The sequence below is a fragment of the Salvelinus fontinalis genome, chromosome 16 (assembly GCF_029448725.1).
Source record: "Salvelinus fontinalis isolate EN_2023a chromosome 16, ASM2944872v1, whole genome shotgun sequence".
Classification (NCBI taxonomy): domain Eukaryota; kingdom Metazoa; phylum Chordata; class Actinopteri; order Salmoniformes; family Salmonidae; genus Salvelinus; species Salvelinus fontinalis.
In genome coordinates this window covers 51,612,862-51,633,875 of record NC_074680.1, presented here as the reverse complement: position 1 = coordinate 51,633,875, position 21,014 = coordinate 51,612,862, and the positions used below count along the sequence as shown (strand labels likewise).

Below are 21,014 nucleotides of genomic sequence, written 5' to 3'. Positions count from 1 at the left end.
GGGTCTTCCTTTCCTGTGGCGGTCCTCATGAGAGCCAGCTTCATCATATCCTCTGCAGCAGAGGTAACTCTGGGTCTTCCTGTGGCGGTCCTCATGAGAGCCAGCTTCATCATATCCTCTGCAGCAGAGGTAACTCTGGGTCTTCCTGTGGCGGTCCTCATGAGAGCCAGTTTCATCATATCCTCTGCAGCAGAGATAACTCTGGGTCTTTCCTGTGGCGGTCCTCATGAGAGCCAGCTTCATCATATCCTCTGCAGCAGAGGTAACTCTGGGTCTTCCTGTGGCGGTCCTCATGAGAGCCAGTTTCATCATATCCTCTGCAGCAGAGGTAACTCTGGGTCTTCCTGTGGCGGTCCTCATGAGAGCCAGCTTCATCATATCCTCTGCAGCAGAGGTAACTCTGGGTCTTCCTGTGGCGGTCCTCATGAGAGCCAGCTTCATCATATCCTCTGCAGCAGAGGTAACTCTGGGTCTTCCTGTGGCGGTCCTCATGAGAGCCAGCTTCATCATATCCTCTGCAGCAGAGGTAACTCTGGGTCTTCCTGTGGCGGTCCTCATGAGAGCCAGCTTCATCATATCCTCTGCAGCAGAGGTAACTCTGGGTCTTCCTGTGGCGGTCCTCATGAGAGCCAGCTTCATCATATCCTCTGCAGCAGAGGTAACTCTGGGTCTTCCTGTGGCGGTCCTCATGAGAGCCAGCTTCATCATATCCTCTGCAGCAGAGGTAACTCTGGGTCTTCCCTGTGGCGGTCCTCATGAGAGCCAGCTTCATCATATCCTCTGCAGCAGAGGTAACTCTGGGTCTTCCTGTGGCGGTCCTCATGAGAGACAGCTTCATCATATCCTCTGCAGCAGAGGTAACTCTGGGTCTTCCTGTGGCGGTCCTCATGAGAGCCAGCTTCATCATATCCTCTGCAGCAGAGGTAACTCTGGGTCTTCCTGTGGCGGTCCTCATGAGAGCCAGCTTCATCATATCCTCTGCAGCAGAGGTAACTCTGGGTCATTCCTGTGGCGGTCCTCATGAGAGCCAGCTTCATCATATCCTCTGCAGCAGAGGTAACTCTGGGTCTTCCTGTGGCGGTCCTCATGAGAGACAGCTTCATCATATCCTCTGCAGCAGAGGTAACTCTGGGTCTTTCCTGTGGCGGTCCTCATGAGAGCCAGCTTCATCATATCCTCTGCAGCAGAGGTAACTCTGGGTCTTCCTGTGGCGGTCCTCATGAGAGCCAGCTTCATCATATCCTCTGCAGCAGAGGTAACTCTGGGTCTTCCTGTGGCGGTCCTCATGAGAGCCAGCTTCATCATATCCTCTGCAGCAGAGGTAACTCTGGGTCTTCCTGTGGCGGTCCTCATGAGAGCCAGCTTCATCATATCCTCTGCAGCAGAGGTAACTCTGGGTCTTCCTGTGGCGGTCCTCATGAGAGCCAGCTTCATCATATCCTCTGCAGCAGAGGTAACTCTGGGTCTTCCCTGTGGCGGTCCTCATGAGAGCCAGCTTCATCATATCCTCTGCAGCAGAGGTAACTCTGGGTCTTCCTGTGGCGGTCCTCATGAGAGACAGCTTCATCATATCCTCTGCAGCAGAGGTAACTCTGGGTCTTCCTGTGGCGGTCCTCATGAGAGCCAGCTTCATCATATCCTCTGCAGCAGAGGTAACTCTGGGTCTTCCTGTGGCGGTCCTCATGAGAGCCAGCTTCATCATATCCTCTGCAGCAGAGGTAACTCTGGGTCATTCCTGTGGCGGTCCTCATGAGAGCCAGCTTCATCATATCCTCTGCAGCAGAGGTAACTCTGGGTCTTCCTGTGGCGGTCCTCATGAGAGACAGCTTCATCATATCCTCTGCAGCAGAGGTAACTCTGGGTCTTTCCTGTGGCGGTCCTCATGAGAGCCAGCTTCATCATATCCTCTGCAGCAGAGGTAACTCTGGGTCTTTCCTGTGGCGGTCCTCATGAGAGCCAGCTTCATCATATCCTCTGCAGCAGAGGTAACTCTGGGTCTTTCCTGTGGCGGTCCTCATGAGAGCCAGCTTCATCATATCCTCTGCAGCAGAGGTAACTCTGGGTCTTCCTTTCCTGTGGCGGTCCTCATGAGAGCCAGCTTCATCATATCCTCTGCAGCAGAGGTAACTCTGGGTCTTTCCTGTGGCGGTCCTCATGAGAGCCAGCTTCATCATATCCTCTGCAGCAGAGGTAACTCTGGGTCTTTCCTGTGGCGGTCCTCATGAGAGCCAGCTTCATCATATCCTCTGCAGCAGAGGTAACTCTGGGTCTTTCCTGTGGCGGTCCTCATGAGAGCCAGCTTCATCATATCCTCTGCAGCAGAGGTAACTCTGGGTCTTTCCTGTGGCGGTCCTCATGAGAGCCAGCTTCATCATATCCTCTGCAGCAGAGGTAACTCTGGGTCTTTCCTGTGGCGGTCCTCATGAGAGCCAGCTTCATCATATCCTCTGCAGCTGAGGTAACTCTGGGTCTTTCCTGTGGCGGTCCTCATGAGAGCCAGCTTCATCATATCCTCTGCAGCAGAGGTAACTCTGGGTCTTTCCTGTGGCGGTCCTCATGAGAGCCAGCTTCATCATATCCTCTGCAGCTGAGGTAACTCTGGGTCTTTCCTGTGGCGGTCCTCATGAGAGCCAGCTTCATCATATCCTCTGCAGCAGAGGTAACTCTGGGTCTTTCCTGTGGCGGTCCTCATGAGAGCCAGTTTCATCATATCCTCTGCAGCAGAGGTAACTCTGGGTCTTCCTGTGGCGGTCCTCATGAGAGCCAGCTTCATCATATCCTCTGCAGCAGAGGTAACTCTGGGTCTTCCTGTGGCGGTCCTCATGAGAGCCAGCTTCATCATATCCTCTGCAGCAGAGGTAACTCTGGGTCTTCCTGTGGCGGTCCTCATGAGAGCCAGCTTCATCATATCCTCTGCAGCAGAGGTAACTCTGGGTCTTTCCTGTGGCGGTCCTCATGAGAGCCAGCTTCATCATATCCTCTGCAGCAGAGGTAACTCTGGGTCTTCCTGTGGCGGTCCTCATGAGAGCCAGCTTCATCATATCCTCTGCAGCAGAGGTAACTCTGGGTCTTTCCTGTGGCGGTCCTCATGAGAGCCAGCTTCATCATATCCTCTGCAGCAGAGGTAACTCTGGGTCTTTCCTGTGGCGGTCCTCATGAGAGCCAGCTTCATCATTTCCTCTGCAGCAGAGGTAACTCTGGGTCTTTCCTGTGGCGGTCCTCATGAGAGCCAGCTTCATCATATCCTCTGCAGCAGAGATAACTCTGGGTCTTTCCTGTGGCGGTCCTCATGAGAGCCAGCTTCATCATATCCTCTGCAGCAGAGGTAACTCTGGGTCTTTCCTGTGGCGGTCCTCATGAGAGCCAGCTTCATCATATCCTCTGCAGCAGAGGTAACTCTGGGTCTTTCCTGTGGCGGTCCTCATGAGAGCCAGCTTCATCATATCCTCTGCAGCAGAGGTAACTCTGGGTCTTTCCTGTGGCGGTCCTCATGAGAGCCAGCTTCATCATATCCTCTGCAGCAGAGGTAACTCTGGGTCTTTCCTGTGGCGGTCCTCATGAGAGCCAGCTTCATCATAGCGCTTGATGGTTTTTACAACTGCATTTAAAGAAACTTTCAAAGTTCTTGAAATTTTCCTGATTGACTGACCTTCATGTCTTAAAGTAATGACGGACTTTCATTTCTCTCTGCTATTTGAGCTGTTCTTGCCTTAATATGGACTTGGTCTTTTACCAAACAGGGCTATCTTCTGTATACCACCCCTACCTTGTCACAACACAACTGATTGGCTCAAACGCATTAAGAAGGGAAGAAATTCCACAAATTAACTTTTGACAAGGCACACCTGTCAATTGAAATGCATTCCAGGTGACTAACTCCTGTAGCTAGTTGAGAGAATGCCAAGAGTGTGCAAAGCTGTCATCAAGGCAAAAGGTGGCTATTTTGAAGAATGTAAAATCTAACATATATTTTGATTTGTTTAACACTTTCTTGGTTACTACATAATTCCATATGTGTTATTTCATAGTTTTGATGTCTTCACTATTATTCTACAATGTAGAAAATATAAAAAATAAAGAAAAACGCTTAAACGAGTAGGTGTGTCCAAACTTTTGACTGGTACTGTATATTAAATTAACAAAGCCACCACTGTTGAAAGGTTAAAGCTCTGAAAGTGCTTGTCATATTGATTTACTAGATACATTTACTTTAATAAACAGTCAAGACATGTGTCTACAAACTAAACAAGCAGCATAACGTATTCAGTAGTAATAACAATAGGTCTGGTTGGTAGAGTGGTGGTTGCCAGTGACGACAGAGACAGAACTGCCAATCAATGGGCTCCCACCAAACATGTTGGAGAGGATTAGTCTAGTTCTACCTCTCTCTAACCCCACCTAGGAATATTCTAGTTCTACCTCTAACCCCACCTAGGAATATTCTAGTTCTACCTCTCTCTAACCCCACCTAGGAATATTCTAGTTCTACCTCTCTCTAACCCCACCTAGGAATATTCTAGTTCTACCTCTAACCCCACCTAGGAATATTCTAGTTCTACCTCTCTCTAACCCCACCTAGGAATATTCTAGTTCTACCTCTAACCCCACCTAGGAATAGTCTAGTTCTACCTCTCTCTAACCCCACCTAGGAATATTCTAGTTCTACCTCTAACCCCACCTAGGAATATTCTAGTTCTACCTCTAACCCCACCTAGGAATAGTCTAGTTCTACCTCTCACCTATGGCAAATTCCACTAGGACACCAAATGAGACGGCTCACTGACTAGAGTCATGTTAGTGAACCAACTGAGACGGCTCACTGACTAGAGTCATGTTAGTGAACCAACTGAGACGGCTCACTGACCAGAGTCATGTTAGTGAACCAACTGAGACGGCTCACTGACTAGAGTCATGTTAGTGAACCAACTGAGACGGCTCACTGACTAGAGTCATGTTAGTGAACCAAATGAGACGGCTCACTGACTAGAGTCATGTTAGTGAACCAACTGAGACGGCTCACTGACTAGAGTCATGTTAGTGAACCAACTGAGACGGCTCACTGACTAGAGTCATGTTAGTGAACCAACTGAGACGGCTCACTGACCAGAGTCATGTTAGTGAACCAACTGAGACGGCTCACTGACTAGAGTCATGTTAGTGAACCAACTGAGACGGCTCACTGACTAGAGTCATGTTAGTGAACCAACTGAGACGGCTCACTGACTAGAGTCATGTTAGTGAACCAACTGAGACGGCTCAAATCAAATCACCCGTATATTGATTTAAAATCTGTGACTTTATTCATGTTATTGTTATTTGAGCTTCTAATCATCTCTGTTTGGTCTGAAGGTTGCATGTTGTTTGGACCCCGTTATTGGCTGCTCATAGTTCGGTTTTAAACAGATGTTTAACACAGATTCTGTTTCTGTCTGTGTTGGTGGGTTTCCTGAACGTAGCTGTTGCTGATCTGTTCAGTATCACTCTGTGATACGTCCCTCCTTCTGTTTCCACACGCTGCACAGACAGTACGGCTGAGCGGAATCACCACACACACCCTGCCTGCCCAGCCGCAGCCTAATCTCCCTGTGTGTGTGCCTGTCCTCTCTCAGGTCCTCTCCCTGACGGCTGGGAACAGGCCGTCACCTCCGAGGGAGAGATCTACTACATCAACCACAAGAACAAAACCACCTCCTGGCTCGACCCACGTCTCGAGCCGTGCTACAGTGAGACAACACACACCTCTCAGTTCTGTCATGTTCACCTCTCAGCCTGTCTTGTTCACCTCTCAGTTCTGTCTTGTTCACCTCTCAGTTCTGTCTTGTTCACCTCTCAGTTCTGTCTTGTTCACCTCTCAGTTCTGTCTTGTTCACCTCTCAGTTCTGTCTTGTTCACCTCTCAGTTCTGTCTTGTTCACCTCTCAGCCTGTCTTGTTCACCTCTCAGCCTGTCATGTTCACCTCTCAGCCTGTCTTGTTCACCTCTCAGTTCTGTCTTGTTCACCTCTCAGTTCTGTCATGTTCACCTCTCAGTTCTGTCTTGTTCACCTCTCAGTTCTGTCTTGTTCACCTCTCAGTTCTGTCTTGTTCACCTCTCAGCCTGTCTTGTTCACCTCTCAGTTCTGTCTTGTTCACCTCTCAGTTCTGTCTTGTTCACCTCTCAGTTCTGTCTTGTTCACCTCTCAGTTCTGTCTTGTTCACCTCTCAGTTATGTCTTGTTCACCTCTCAGTTCTGTCTTGTTCACCTCTCAGCCTGTCTTGTTCACCTCTCAGTTCTGTCTTGTTCACCTCTCAGTTCTGTCTTGTTCACCTCTCAGTTCTGTCATGTTCACCTCTCAGTTCTGTCTTGTTCACCTCTCAGCCTGTCTTGTTCACCTCTCAGTTCTGTCTTGTTCACCTCTCAGTTCTGTCTTGTTCACCTCTCAGCCTGTCTTGTTCACCTCTCAGCCTGTCTTGTTCACCTCTCAGTTCTGTCTTGTTCACCTCTCAGTTCTGTCTTGTTCACCTCTCAGCCTGTCTTGTTCACCTCTCAGCCTGTCATGTTCACCTCTCAGTTCTGTCTTGTTCACCTCTCAGTTCTGTCTTGTTCACCTCTCAGTTCTGTCTTGTTCACCTCTCAGCCTGTCTTGTTCACCTCTCAGTTCTGTCTTGTTCACCTCTCAGTTCTGTCTTGTTCACCTCTCAGCCTGTCTTGTTCACCTCTCAGCCTGTCATGTTCACCTCTCAGTTCTGTCTTGTTCACCTCTCAGTTCTGTCTTGTTCACCTCTCAGCCTGTCTTGTTCACCTCTCAGTTCTGTCTTGTTCACCTCTCAGTTCTGTCTTGTTCACCTCTCAGTTCTGTCATGTTCACCTCTCAGTTCTGTCTTGTTCACCTCTCAGCCTGTCTTGTTCACCTCTCAGTTCTGTCTTGTTCACCTCTCAGTTCTGTCTTGTTCACCTCTCAGCCTGTCTTGTTCACCTCTCAGCCTGTCTTGTTCACCTCTCAGTTCTGTCTTGTTCACCTCTCAGTTCTGTCTTGTTCACCTCTCAGCCTGTCTTGTTCACCTCTCAGCCTGTCATGTTCACCTCTCAGTTCTGTCTTGTTCACCTCTCAGTTCTGTCTTGTTCACCTCTCAGTTCTGTCTTGTTCACCTCTCAGCCTGTCTTGTTCACCTCTCAGTTCTGTCTTGTTCACCTCTCAGTTCTGTCTTGTTCACCTCTCAGCCTGTCTTGTTCACCTCTCAGCCTGTCATGTTCACCTCTCAGTTCTGTCTTGTTCACCTCTCAGTTCTGTCTTGTTCACCTCTCAGTTCTGTCTTGTTCACCTCTCAGTTCTGTCTTGTTCACCTCTCAGTTCTGTCTTGTTCACCTCTCAGTTCTGTCTTGTTCACCTCTCAGTTCTGTCTTGTTCACCTCTCAGTTATGTCTTGTTCACCTCTCAGTTCTGTCTTGTTCACCTCTCAGCCTGTCTTGTTCACCTCTCAGTTCTGTCTTGTTCACCTCTCAGTTCTGTCTTGTTCACCTCTCAGTTCTGTCATGTTCACCTCTCAGTTCTGTCTTGTTCACCTCTCAGCCTGTCTTGTTCACCTCTCAGTTCTGTCTTGTTCACCTCTCAGTTCTGTCTTGTTCACCTCTCAGCCTGTCTTGTTCACCTCTCAGCCTGTCTTGTTCACCTCTCAGTTCTGTCTTGTTCACCTCTCAGTTCTGTCTTGTTCACCTCTCAGCCTGTCTTGTTCACCTCTCAGCCTGTCATGTTCACCTCTCAGTTCTGTCTTGTTCACCTCTCAGTTCTGTCTTGTTCACCTCTCAGTTCTGTCTTGTTCACCTCTCAGCCTGTCTTGTTCACCTCTCAGTTCTGTCTTGTTCACCTCTCAGTTCTGTCTTGTTCACCTCTCAGCCTGTCTTGTTCACCTCTCAGCCTGTCATGTTCACCTCTCAGTTCTGTCTTGTTCACCTCTCAGTTCTGTCTTGTTCACCTCTCAGTTCTGTCTTGTTCACCTCTCAGCCTGTCTTGTTCACCTCTCAGTTCTGTCTTGTTCACCTCTCAGTTCTGTCTTGTTCACCTCCCAGTTCTGTCATGTTCACCTCTCAGTTCTGTCTTGTTCACCTCTCAGCCTGTCTTGTTCACCTCTCAGTTCTGTCTTGTTCACCTCTCAGTTCTGTCTTGTTCACCTCTCAGTTCTGTCTTGTTCACCTCTCAGTTCTGTCTTGTTCACCTCTCAGCCTGTCTTGTTCACCTCTCAGTTCTGTCTTGTTCACCTTTCAGTTCTGTCTTGTTCACCTCTCAGCCTGTCTTGTTCACCTCTCAGCCTGTCTTGTTCACCTCTCAGTTCTGTCTTGTTCACCTCTCAGTTCTGTCTTGTTCACCTCTCAGTTCTGTCTTGTTCAACTCTCAGTTCTGTCTTGTTCACCTCTCAGTTCTGTCTTGTTCACCTCTCAGTTCTGTCTTGTTCACCTCTCAGTTCTGTCTTGTTCACCTCTCAGTTCTGTCTTGTTCACCTCTCAGCCTGTCTTGTTCACCTCTCAGTTCTGTCTTGTTCACCTCTCAGTTCTGTCTTGTTCACCTCTCAGTTCTGTCTTGTTCACCTCTCAGTTCTGTCTTGTTCACCTCTCAGTCTGTCTTGTTCACCTCACAGTTCTGTCATGTTCACCCTTCAGTTCTGTCATGTTCACCTCTCAGTTCTGTCATGTTCACCTCTCAGTTCTGTCTTGTTCACCTCACAGTTCTGTCATGTTCACCTCTCAGTTCTGTCTTGTTCACCTCTCAGTTCTGTCTTGTTCACCTCTCAGTTCTGTCTTGTTCACCTCTCAGTTCTGTCATGTTCACCTCTCAGTTCTGTCTTGTTCACCTCTCAGTTCTGTCTTGTTCACCTCTCAGCCTGTTTTGTTCACCTCTCAGTTCTGTCTTGTTCACCTCTCAGTTCTGTCTTGTTCACCTCACAGTTCTGTCTTGTTCACCTCTCAGTTCTGTCTTGTTCACCTCTCAGTTCTGTCTTGTTCACCTCTCAGCCTGTTTTGTTCACCTCTCAGTTCTGTCTTGTTCACCTCTCAGCCTGTCTTGTTCACCTTTCAGTTCTGTCTTGTTCACCTCACAGTTCTGTCATGTTCCTCTCTCAGTTCTGTCTTGTCTCTTCCCCAGGGAAGCTCTGACTCATTAACTAAATGTAATATCCTTTTGTTTCTGAGCTTGTTCTCCAAGGAAGCTCTGACTCATTAACTTGAGGTCACGTTCCTAACCCTTTATACCACTTGTTCCTAACCCTTTAATCCACTTGTTCCTAACCCTTTATATCACTTGTTCCTAACCCTTTATACCACTTGTTCCTAACCCTTTATTCCACTTGTTCCTAACCCTTTATACCACTTGTTCCTAACCCTTTATTCCACTTGTTCCTAACCCTTTATTCCACTTGTTCCTAACCCTTTATACCACTTGTTCCTAACCCTTATACCACTTGTTCCTAACCCTTTAATCCACTTGTTCCTAACCCTTTATTCCACTTGTTCCTAACCCTTTATACCACTTGTTCCTAACCCTTTATACCACTTGTTCCTAACCCGTTATACCACTTGTTCCTAACCCTTTAATCCACTTGTTCCTAACCCTTAATACCACTTGTTCCTAACCCTTTAATCCACTTGTTCCTAACCCTTTAATCCACTTGTTCCTAACCCTTTATACCACTTGTTCCTAACCCTTTATACCACTTGTTCCTAACCCGTTATACCACTTGTTCCTAACCCTTTAATCCACTTGTTCCTAACCCTTAATACCACTTGTTCCTAACCCTTTAATCCACTTGTTCCTAACCCTTTAATCCACTTGTTCCTAACCCTTTATACCACTTGTTCCTAACCCGTTATACCACTTGTTCCTAACCCTTTAATCCACTTGTTCCTAACCCTTAATACCACTTGTTCCTAACCCTTTAATCCACTTGTTCCTAACCCTTTAATCCACTTGTTCCTAACCCTTTAATCCACTTGTTCCTAACCCTTTATATCACTTGTTCCTAACCCGTTCTATCACTTGTTCCTAATGCTTTAATCCACTCGTTCCTAACCCTTTATACCACTTGTTCCTAACCCTTTATTCCACTTGTAGTTGTGTCTTTCTTGTATCTTATCTCAACCCAGGAGATGCAACACCCTGGCAATAGCCTCCCTGTTAAATTGACGGCAGACAAATATTGACCTAACCTTCAAAGAACAGAAAGCTGCAGATCATTTTACTAGTACTCAGCTGGCACACCCTCCCCAGAGTGTGTGTTTGGGTGCGTGTCTGTGTGGATGTGTGTCCTTATGAGCAATTCACACCGCAACAATGTAGTAAACTAACAGAGTCTGTCTGTCTGTCTGTCTGTCTGTCTGTCTGTCTGTCTGTCTGTCTGGCAGGCAGAGTCCAATGCACAAGATGTAAGAGTTTCACTTTGATTGTAACTTGATTGTAGGAATGAATGGTGTAGAGAATGGTCATGGCTGACTGTAGCATACATAATACATCATATACACAGTACACCAAATACACAGTTCAACACTTACACAGTACAACAATTACACAGTACACCAAATGCACAGTACACCAAATATACCAAATACACAGTACACCAAATACATTGTACACCAAATACACAGTACACCAAATACCCAGTACACCAAATACACAGTACACCAACTACACAAAATACACAGTACACCAAATGCACAGTACACAAACTATGCTGGATGATTTGTGTGTTGTAAAATCTGATAATTAACCTCTCACCCCTCTCTCCCTCTGGAGGCCTGAAACAGCAGCGTATCACCCAGAGTTCTCCAGGTAAGCAGGGGGGCCAACTGCCCTCCAGCCCCCAAAGTGGAGGAGTCACGGGGGACAGCAACCAGACTAAGCTCCAGCAGCTGCAGATGGAGAAGGAGAGGTTGAGACACCAGGAGCTGCTCCGCACCAGAACACAGGTCAGCAGAAGTCCATATAACCTGAATCCCAACTCAGATCCATGTCTATATAAACTAACCTGAATCCCAACTCAGATCCATCTATATAAACTAACCTGAATCCCAACTCAGATCCATGTCTATATAAACTAACCTGAATCCCAACTCAGATCCATGTCTATATAAACTAACCTGAATCCCAACTCAGATCCATGTCTATATAAACTAACCTGAATCCCAACTCAGATCCATGTCTATATAAACTAACCTGAATCCCAACTCAGATCCATGTCTATATGAACTAACCTGAATCCCAACTCAGATCCATCTATATAAACTAACCTGAATCCCAACTCAGATCCCTCTATATAAACTAACCTGAATCCCAACTCAGATCCATGTCTATATAAACTAACCTGAATCCCAACTCAGATCCATGTCCACATAAACTAACCTGAATCCCAACTCAGATCCATCTATATAAACTAACCTGAATCCCAACTCAGATCCCTGTCTATATAAACTAACCTGAATCCCAACTCAGATCCATGTCTATATAAACTAACCTGAATCCCAAATCAGATCCATGTCTATATAAACTAACCTGAATCCCAACTCAGATCCATGTCTATATAAACTAACCTGAATCCCAACTCAGATCCATGTCTATATAAACTAACCTGAATCCCAACTCAGATCCCTGTCTATATAAACTAACCTGAATCCCAACTCAGATCCATGTCTATATAAACTAACCTGAATCCCAACTCAGATCCATGTCTATATAAACTAACCTGAATCCCAAATCAGATCCATGTCTATATAAACTAACCTGAATCCCAACTCAGATCCATGTCTATATAAACTAACCTGAATCCCAACTCAGATCCATGTCTATATAAACTAACCTGAATCCCAACTCAGATCCCTGTCTATATAAACTAACCTGAATCCCAACTCAGATCCATCTATATAAACTAACCTGAATCCCAACTCAGATCCATGTCCATATAAACTAACCTGAATCCCAACTCAGATCCATGTCTATATAAACTAACCTGAATCCCAACTCAGATCCATCTATATAAACTAACCTGAATCCCAACTCAGATCTATGTCTATATAAACTAACCTGAATCCCAACTCAGATCCCTCTATATGAACTAACCTGAATCCCAACTCAGATCCATGTCCAAATAAACTAACCTGAATCCCAACTCAGATCCATCTATATGAACTAACCTGAATCCCAACTCAGATCCATGTCTAAATAAACTAACCTGAATCCCAACTCAGATCCATGTCTATATAAACTAACCTGAATCCAAACTCAGATCCCTCTATATAAACTAACCTGAATCCCAACTCAGATCCATGTCTATATAAACTAACCTGAATCCCAACTCAGATCCCTCTATATGAACTAACCTGAATCCCAACTCAGATCCATGTCTATATGAACTAACCTGAATCCCAACTCAGATCCATGTCTATATGAACTAACGTGAATCCCAACTCAGATCCCTCTATATAAACTAACCTGAATCCCAACTCAGATCCATGTCTATATGAACTAACCTGAATCCCAACTCAGATCCATGTCTATATAAACTAACCTGAATCCCAACTCAGATCCATGTCTATATAAACTAACCTGAATCCCAACTCAGATCCGTCTATATAAACTAACCTGAATCCCAACTCAGATCCATGTCTATATAAACTAACCTGAATCCTTACTCAGATCCATGTCTATATAAACTAACCTGAATCACAACTCAGATCCATGTCTATATAAACTAACCTGAATCCCAACTCAGATCCATGTCTATATGAACTAACCTGAATCCCAACTCAGATCCATGTCTATATAAACTAACCTGAATCCCAACTCAGATCCATGTCTATATAAACTAACCTGAATCCCAACTCAGATCCATCTATATAAACTAACCTGAATCCCAACTCAGATCCATGTCCATATAAACTAACCTGAATCCCAACTCAGATCCATGTCTATATAAACTAACCTGAATCCCAACTCAGATCCATGTCTATATAAACTAACCTGAATCCCAACTCAGATCCATCTATATAAACTTACCTGAATCCCAACTCAGATCCATGTCCATATAAACTAACCTGAATCCCAACTCAGATCCCTCTATATGAACTAACCTGAATCCCAACTCAGATCCATGTCTATATAAACTAACCTGAATCCCAACTCAGATCCATGTCTATATAAACTAACCTGAATCCCAACTCAGATCCGTCTATATAAACTAACCTGAATCCCAACTCAGATCCATCTATATAAACTAACCTGAATCCCAACTCAGATCCATCTATATAAACTAACCTGAATCCCAACTCAGATCCATGTCTATATAAACTAACCTGAATCCCAACTCAGATCCATGTCTATATAAACTAACCTGAATCCCAACTCAGATCCATGTCTATATAAACTAACCTGAATCCCAACTCAGATCCATCTATATAAACTTACCTGAATCCCAACTCAGATCCATCTATATAAACTAACCTGAATCCCAACTCAGATCCATGTCTATATAAACTAACCTGAATCCCAACTCAGATCCATGTCTATATAAACTAACCTGAATCCCAACTCAGATCCCTCTATATAAACTAACCTGAATCCCAACTCAGATCCATGTCCACATAAACTAACCTGAATCCCAACTCAGATCCATCTATATAAACTAACCTGAATCCCAACTCAGATCCATGTCCACATAAACTAACCTGAATCCCAACTCAGATCCATCTATATAAACTAACCTGAATCCCAACTCAGATCCATGTCTATATAAACTAACCTGAATCCCAACTCAGATCCCTCTATATAAACTAACCTGAATCCCAACTCAGATCCATGTCTATATAAACTAACCTGAATCCCAACTCAGATCCATCTATATAAACTAACCTGAATCCCAACTCAGATCCATGTCTATATAAACTAACCTGAATCCCAACTCAGATCCATCTATATAAACTAACCTGAATCCCAACTCAGATCCATGTCTATATAAACTAACCTGAATCCCAACTCAGATCCCTCTATATAAACTAACCTGAATCCCAACTCAGATCCATCTATATAAACTAACCTGAATCCTAAAAAAACTAACATGTGGAATGTGTACTTGTTCCACTAACATGTGGAATGTGTGTGTGCTCCACTAACATGTGGAATGTGTGTGTGCTCCACTAACATGTGGAATGTGTGTGTGCTCCACTAACATGTGGAATGTGTGTGTGCTCCACTAACATGTGGAATGTGTACGTGTTCCACTAACATGTGGAATGTGTGTGTGCTCCACTAACATGTGGAATGTGTGTGTGCTCCACTAACATGTGGAATGTGTGTGTGCTCCACTAACATGTGGAATGTGTGTGTGCTCCACTAACATGTGGAATGTGTGTGTGCTCCACTAACATGTGGAATGTGTGTGTGCTCCACTAACATGTGGAATGTGTACGTGTTCCACTAACATGTGGAATGTGTGTGTGCTCCACTAACATGTGGAATGTGTGTGTGTTCCACTAACATGTGGAATGTGTGTGTGCTCCACTAACATGTGGAATGTGTGTGTGTTCCACTAACATGTGGAATGTGTATGTGCTCCACTAACATGTGGAATGTGTACTTGTTCCACTAACATGTGGAATGTGTACGTGTTGAAGGAGCTTGCTCTGAGGAACCAACTGTCCACCAGTATGGAGCAGGATGGGGAACCCCCGAACCCCGTGTCGTCCCCTGGGATGGGCCAGGACGCCAGAATCATGACCACCAACAGCAATGACCCGTTCCTCAACAGGTACGCCTAATGAGCTTAGAGAAAGTGTTATAATATAACTATCATAACAACGACAGCTCCGTTCTTCAACAGGCCAGACTTTACCAATATTTTTTTATATTTATTTTACCTTTACGTGGGTTAACTGCCTTGTTCAGGGGTAGAACGACAGATTTTTACCTTGTCAGCTCGGGGATTCGATCCAGCAACCTTTCGGTTACTGGCCCAACGCTCTAACCAGTAGGCTAACTGCCGCCCCAAAACACAGATGGGAAAAGTACATGACTCATGATTTGTGAAATAAGGTTTGAAGTATTAGTTACTTCAGAAAGTATTCAACCCCCTTGATTCCCAGTTCAAAATGGATGACATTTGTTTTCTCTCCCATCTACACACAATGACAATAATGACATGTTTTTAGAAATGTTTGAAAAAATATATATAAAAAAAATACAGAAATATCTAATTTACATAGGTTTTCACACCCCTTTGTCAACACTTTGGCAGCGATTAAAGATGGGAGTCTTTCTCTGTAAGACTCGAAGAGGTTTCCACACATTTGCCCATTATTCTTAAAAAAATTATTCAAGCTCTGTCAAGTTGGTTGTTGATCATTACTAGACAACCATTTTCAGGTCTTGCTGTAGATTTTCAAGCATATTTAAGTCAAAACTGTGGCTTGGCCACTCAGGAACATTCACAGTCTTCTTGGTAAGCAACTCAATTTCTGCCCTCCAAATTCATATTCATTATATAAATAGGCCCTTTGAATTTTGTCTGGCTTGCCATTCCAAATAAAATTGAATATTTTTTTCTCATATAATTTAAAAAGCAGGTCGCTAGGTGTAGACACGGCCATAAGCAAATAGATAAACTGGGATATGACTAAAGAGTTAATCAGGTTAAACTGGGATATGGCTAAAGAGTTAATTAGGGTAAACTGGGATATGACTAAAGAGTTAATCAGGGTAAACTGGGATATGACAAAAGAGTTAATCAGGGTAAACTGGGATATGACTAAAGAGTTAATCAGGGTAAACTGGGATATGACTAAAGAGTTAATCAGGGTAAACTGGGATATGACTAAAGAGTTAATCAGGGTAAACTGGGATATGGCTAAAGAGTTAATCAGGGTAAACTGGGATATGACTAAAGAGTTAATAAGGGTAAACTGGGATATGACTAAAGAGTGAATCAGGTTAAACTGGGATATGACTAAAGAGTTAATCAGGGTAAACTGGGATATGACTAAAGAGTTAACCAGGGTAAACTGGGATATGACTAAAGAGTTAATCAGGGTAAACTGGGATATGACTAAAGAGTTAATCAGGGTAAACTGGGATATGACTAAAGAGTTAATCAGGGTAAACTGGGATATGGCTAAAGAGTTAATCAGGGTAAACTGGGATATGACTAAAGAGTTAATCAGGGTAAACTGGGATATGACTAAAGAGTTAATCAGGGTAAACTGGGATATGACTAAAGAGTTCATTAGGGTAAACTGGGATATGACTAAAGAGTTAATCAGGGTAAACTGGGATATGACTAAAGAGTTAATCAGTGTAAACTGGGATATGACTAAAGAGTTAATCAGGGTAAACTGGGATATGACTAAAGAGTTAATCAGGGTCAACTGGGAAATGACTAAAGAGTTAATCAGGGTCAACTGGGATATGACTAAAGAGTTAATCAGGGTAAACTGGGATATGACTAAAGAGTTAATCACTAAAGAGTTAATCAGGGTAAACTGGGATATGACTAAAGATTTAGTCAGGGTAAACTGGGATATGACTAAAGATTTAGTCAGGGTAAACTGGGATATGACTAAAGAGTTAATCAGGGTAAACTGGGATATGACTAAAGAGTTAGTCAGGGTAAACTGGGATATGACTAAAGAGTTAATCAGGGTAAACTGGGATATGACTAAAGAGTTAATCAGGGTAAACTGGGATATGACTAAAGAGTTAATCAGGGTAAACTGGGATATGACTAAAGAGTTAATCAGGGTAAACTGGGATATGACTAAAGAGATAATCAGGTTAAACTGGGATATGACTAAAGAGTTCATTAGGGTAAACTGGGATATGATTTAAGAGTTAATCAGGGTAAACTGGGATATGACTAAAGAGTTAATCAGGGTAAACTGGGATATGACTAAAGAGTTAATCAGGGTAAACTGGGATATGACTAAAGAGTTAATATGACTAAAGAGTTAATCAGGGTAAACTGGGATATGACTAAAGAGTTAATCAGGGTCAACTGGGATATGACTAAAGAGTTAATTAGGGTAAACTGGGATATGACTAAAGAGTTAGTCAGGGTAAACTGGGATATGACTAAAGAGTTAATCAGGGTAAACTGGGATATGACTAAAGAGTTAATCAGGGTAAACTGGGATATGACTAAAGAGTTAATCAGGGTAAACTGGGATATGGCTAAAGAGTTAATCAGGGTAAACTGGGATATGACTAAAGAGTGAATCAGCGTAAACTGGGATATGACTAAAGAGTTAATCAGGGTAAACTGGGATATGACTAAAGAGTTAATCAGGGTAAACTGGGATATGACTAAAGAGTTAATCAGGGTAAACTGGGATATGACTAAAGAGTTAATCAGGGTAAACTGGGATATGACTAAAGAGTTAATTAGGGTAAACTGGGATATGACTAAAGAGTTAATCGGGGTAAACTGGGATATGACTAAAGAGTTAATCAGGGTAAACTGGGATATGACTAAAGAGTTAATCAGGGTAAACTGGGATATGACTAAAGAGTTAATCAGGGTAAACTGGGATATGACTAAAGAGTTAATCAGGGTAAACTGGGATATGACTAAAGAGTTAATCACTAAAGAGTTAATCAGGGTAAACTGGGATATGACTAAAGATTTAGTCAGGGTAAACTGGGATATGACTAAAGATTTAGTCAGGGTAAACTGGGATATGACTAAAGAGTTAATCAGGGTAAACTGGGATATGACTAAAGAGTTAGTCAGGGTAAACTGGGATATGACTAAAGAGTTAATCAGGGTAAACTGGGATATGACTAAAGAGTTAATCAGGGTAAACTGGGATATGACTAAAGAGTTAATCAGGGTAAACTGGGATATGACTAAAGAGTTAATCAGGGTAAACTGGGATATGACTAAAGAGATAATCAGGTTAAACTGGGATATGACTAAAGAGTTCATTAGGGTAAACTGGGATATGATTTAAGAGTTAATCAGGGTAAACTGGGATATGACTAAAGAGTTAATCAGGGTAAACTGGGATATGACTAAAGAGTTAATCAGGGTAAACTGGGATATGACTAAAGAGTTAATCAGGGTAAACTGGGATATGGCTAAAGAGTTAATCAGGGTAAACTGGGATATGACTAAAGAGTTAATCAGGGTAAACTGGGATATGACTAAAGAGTTAATCAGGGTAAACTGGGATATGACTAAAGAGTTAATCAGGGTATACTGGGATATGGCTAAAGAGTTAATCAGGGTAAACTGGGATATGACTAAAGATATTAAACCTCCTCCATGTATTTCTCACTAGGTCAGGATATTAAACCTCCTCCATGTATATCTCACTAGGTCAGAATATTAAACCTCCTCCATGTATATCTCACTAGGTCAGAATATTAAACCTCCTCCATGTATATCTCACTAGGTCAGGATATTAAACCTCCTCCATGTATATCTCACTAGGTCAGGGTATTAAACCTCCTCCATGTATATCTCACTAGGTCAGGGTATTAAACCTCCTCCATGTATATCTCACTAGGTCAGGATATTAAACCTCCTCCATGTATATCTCACTAGGTCAGGATATTAAACCTCCTCCATGTATATCTCACTAGGTCAGGATATTAAACCTCCACCATGTATATCTTACTAGGTCAGGATATTAAACCTCCTCCATGTATATCTCACCAGGTCAGGATATTAAACCTCCTCCATGTATATCTCACTAGGTCAGGATATTAAACCTCCTCCATGTATATCTCACTAGGTCAGGATATTAAATATCCATGTATATCTCACTAGGTCAGGATATTAAACCTCCATGTATATCTCACTAGGTCAGGATATTAAACCTCCTCCATGTACATCTCACTAGGTCAGGATATTAAACCTCCATGTATATCTCACTAGGTCAGGATATTAAACCTCCATGTATATCTCACTAGGTCAGGATATTAAACCTCCTCTATGTATATCTCACTAGGTCACTATATTAAACCTCCTCCATGTATATCTCACTAGGTCAGGATATTAAACCTAGATGTATATCTCACTAGGTCCGGATATTAAACCTCCTCCATGTATATCTCACTAGGTCAGGATATTAAACCTCCATGTATATCTCACTTGGTCAGGGTATTAAGCCTCCTCCATGTATATCTCACTAGGTCAGGATATTAAACCTCCATGTATATCTCACTTGGTCAGGGTATTAAGCCTCCTCCATGTATATCTCACTAGGTCAGGGTATTAAACCTCCTCCATGTATATCTCACTAGGTCAGGATATTAAACCTCCTCCATGTATATCTCACTAGGTCAGGATATTAAACCTCCTCCATGTATATCTCACTAGGTCAGGATATTAAACCTCCACCATGTATATCTCACTAGGTCAGGATATTTAACCTCCTCCATGTATATCTCACTAGGTCAGGATATTAAACTTCCATGTATATCTCACTAGGTCAGGATATTAAACCTCCACCATGTATATCTCACTAGGTCAGGATATTAAACCTCCACCATGTATATCTCACTAGGTCAGGATATTAAACCTCCACCATGTATATCTCACTAGGTCAGGGTATTAAACCTCCATGTATATCTCACTAGGTCAGGATGTTAAACCTCCTCTATGTATATCTCACTAGGTCACTATATTAAACCTCCTCCATGTATATCTCACTAGGTCAGGATATTAAACCTCCTCCATGTATATCTCACTAGGTCAGGGTATTAAACCTCCATGTATATCTCACTAGGTCAGGATGTTAAACCTCCTCTATGTATATCTCACTAGGTCACTATATTAAACCTCCTCCATGTATATCTCACTAGGTCAGGATATTAAACCTCCTCCATGTATATCTCACTAGGTCAGGGTATTAAACCTCCATGTATATCTCACTAGGTCAGGATATTAAACCTCCTCCATGTATATCTCACTAGGTCAGGTTATTAAACCTCCTCTATGTATATCTCACTAGGTCAGGGTATTAAACCTCCTCCATGTATATCTCACTAGGTCAGGATATTAAACCTCCATGTATATCTCACTAGGTCAGGATATTAAACCTCCTCCGTGTATATCTCACTAGGTCAGGATATTAAACCACCTCCATGTATATCTCACTAGGTCAGGATATTAAACCTCCTCCATGTATATCTCACTAGGTCAGGATATTAAACCTCCTCCATGTATATCTCACTAGGTCAGGATATTAAATATCCATGTATATCTCACTAGGTCAGGATATTAAACCTCCATGTATATCTCACTAGGTCAGGATATTAAATCTCCTCCATGTATATCTCACTAGGTCAGGGTATTAAACCTCCTCTATGTATATCTCACTAGGTCAGGATATTAAACCTCCACCATGTATATCTCACTAGGTCAGGATATTAAACCTCCTCCATGTATATCTCACTAGGTCAGGATATTAAACCTCCTCCATGTGTATCTCACTAGGTCAGGATATTAAACCTCCTCCATGTACATCTCACTAGGTCAGGATATTAAACCTCCATGTATATCTCACTAGGTCAGGATATTAAACCTCCATGTATATCTCACTAGGTCAGGATATTAAACCTCCTCTATGTATATCTCACTAGGTCACGATATTAAACCTCCTCCATGTATATCTCACTAGGTCAGGATATTAAACCTCCATGTATATCTCACTAGGTCCGGATATTAAACCCCCTCCATGTATATCTCACTAGGTCAGGATATTAAACCTCCATGTATATCTCACTTGGTCAGGGTATTAAGCCTCCTCCATGTATATCTCACTAGGTCAGGATATTAAACCTCCTCCATGTATATCTCACTAGGTCAGGATATTAAACCTCCTCCATGTATATCTCACTAGGTCAGGATATTAAACCTCCTCCATGTATATCTCACTAGGTCAGGATATTAAACCTCCTCCATGTATATCTCACTAGGTCAGGATATTTAACCTCCTCCATGTATATCTCACTAGGTCAGGATATTAAACTTCCATGTATATCTCACTAGGTCAGGATATTAA

The 21,014-nt window shown here is 43.1% G+C and overlaps 1 protein-coding gene across 1 annotated transcript in view; it reads left to right on the top strand.

Moving 5' to 3' along the window:
• The window catches only part of LOC129813326 (transcriptional coactivator YAP1-like), a 142,701-nt gene that overhangs the window by 50,229 nt on the left and 71,458 nt on the right, over positions 1–21,014 (top strand). The window contains exons 4-6 of the mRNA XM_055865686.1: positions 5,610–5,723; positions 10,759–10,931; positions 14,628–14,761. Coding sequence (XP_055721661.1) covers positions 5,610–5,723; positions 10,759–10,931; positions 14,628–14,761 — 421 coding nt within the window. The remainder of the gene's footprint in view (positions 1–5,609; positions 5,724–10,758; positions 10,932–14,627; positions 14,762–21,014) is intronic.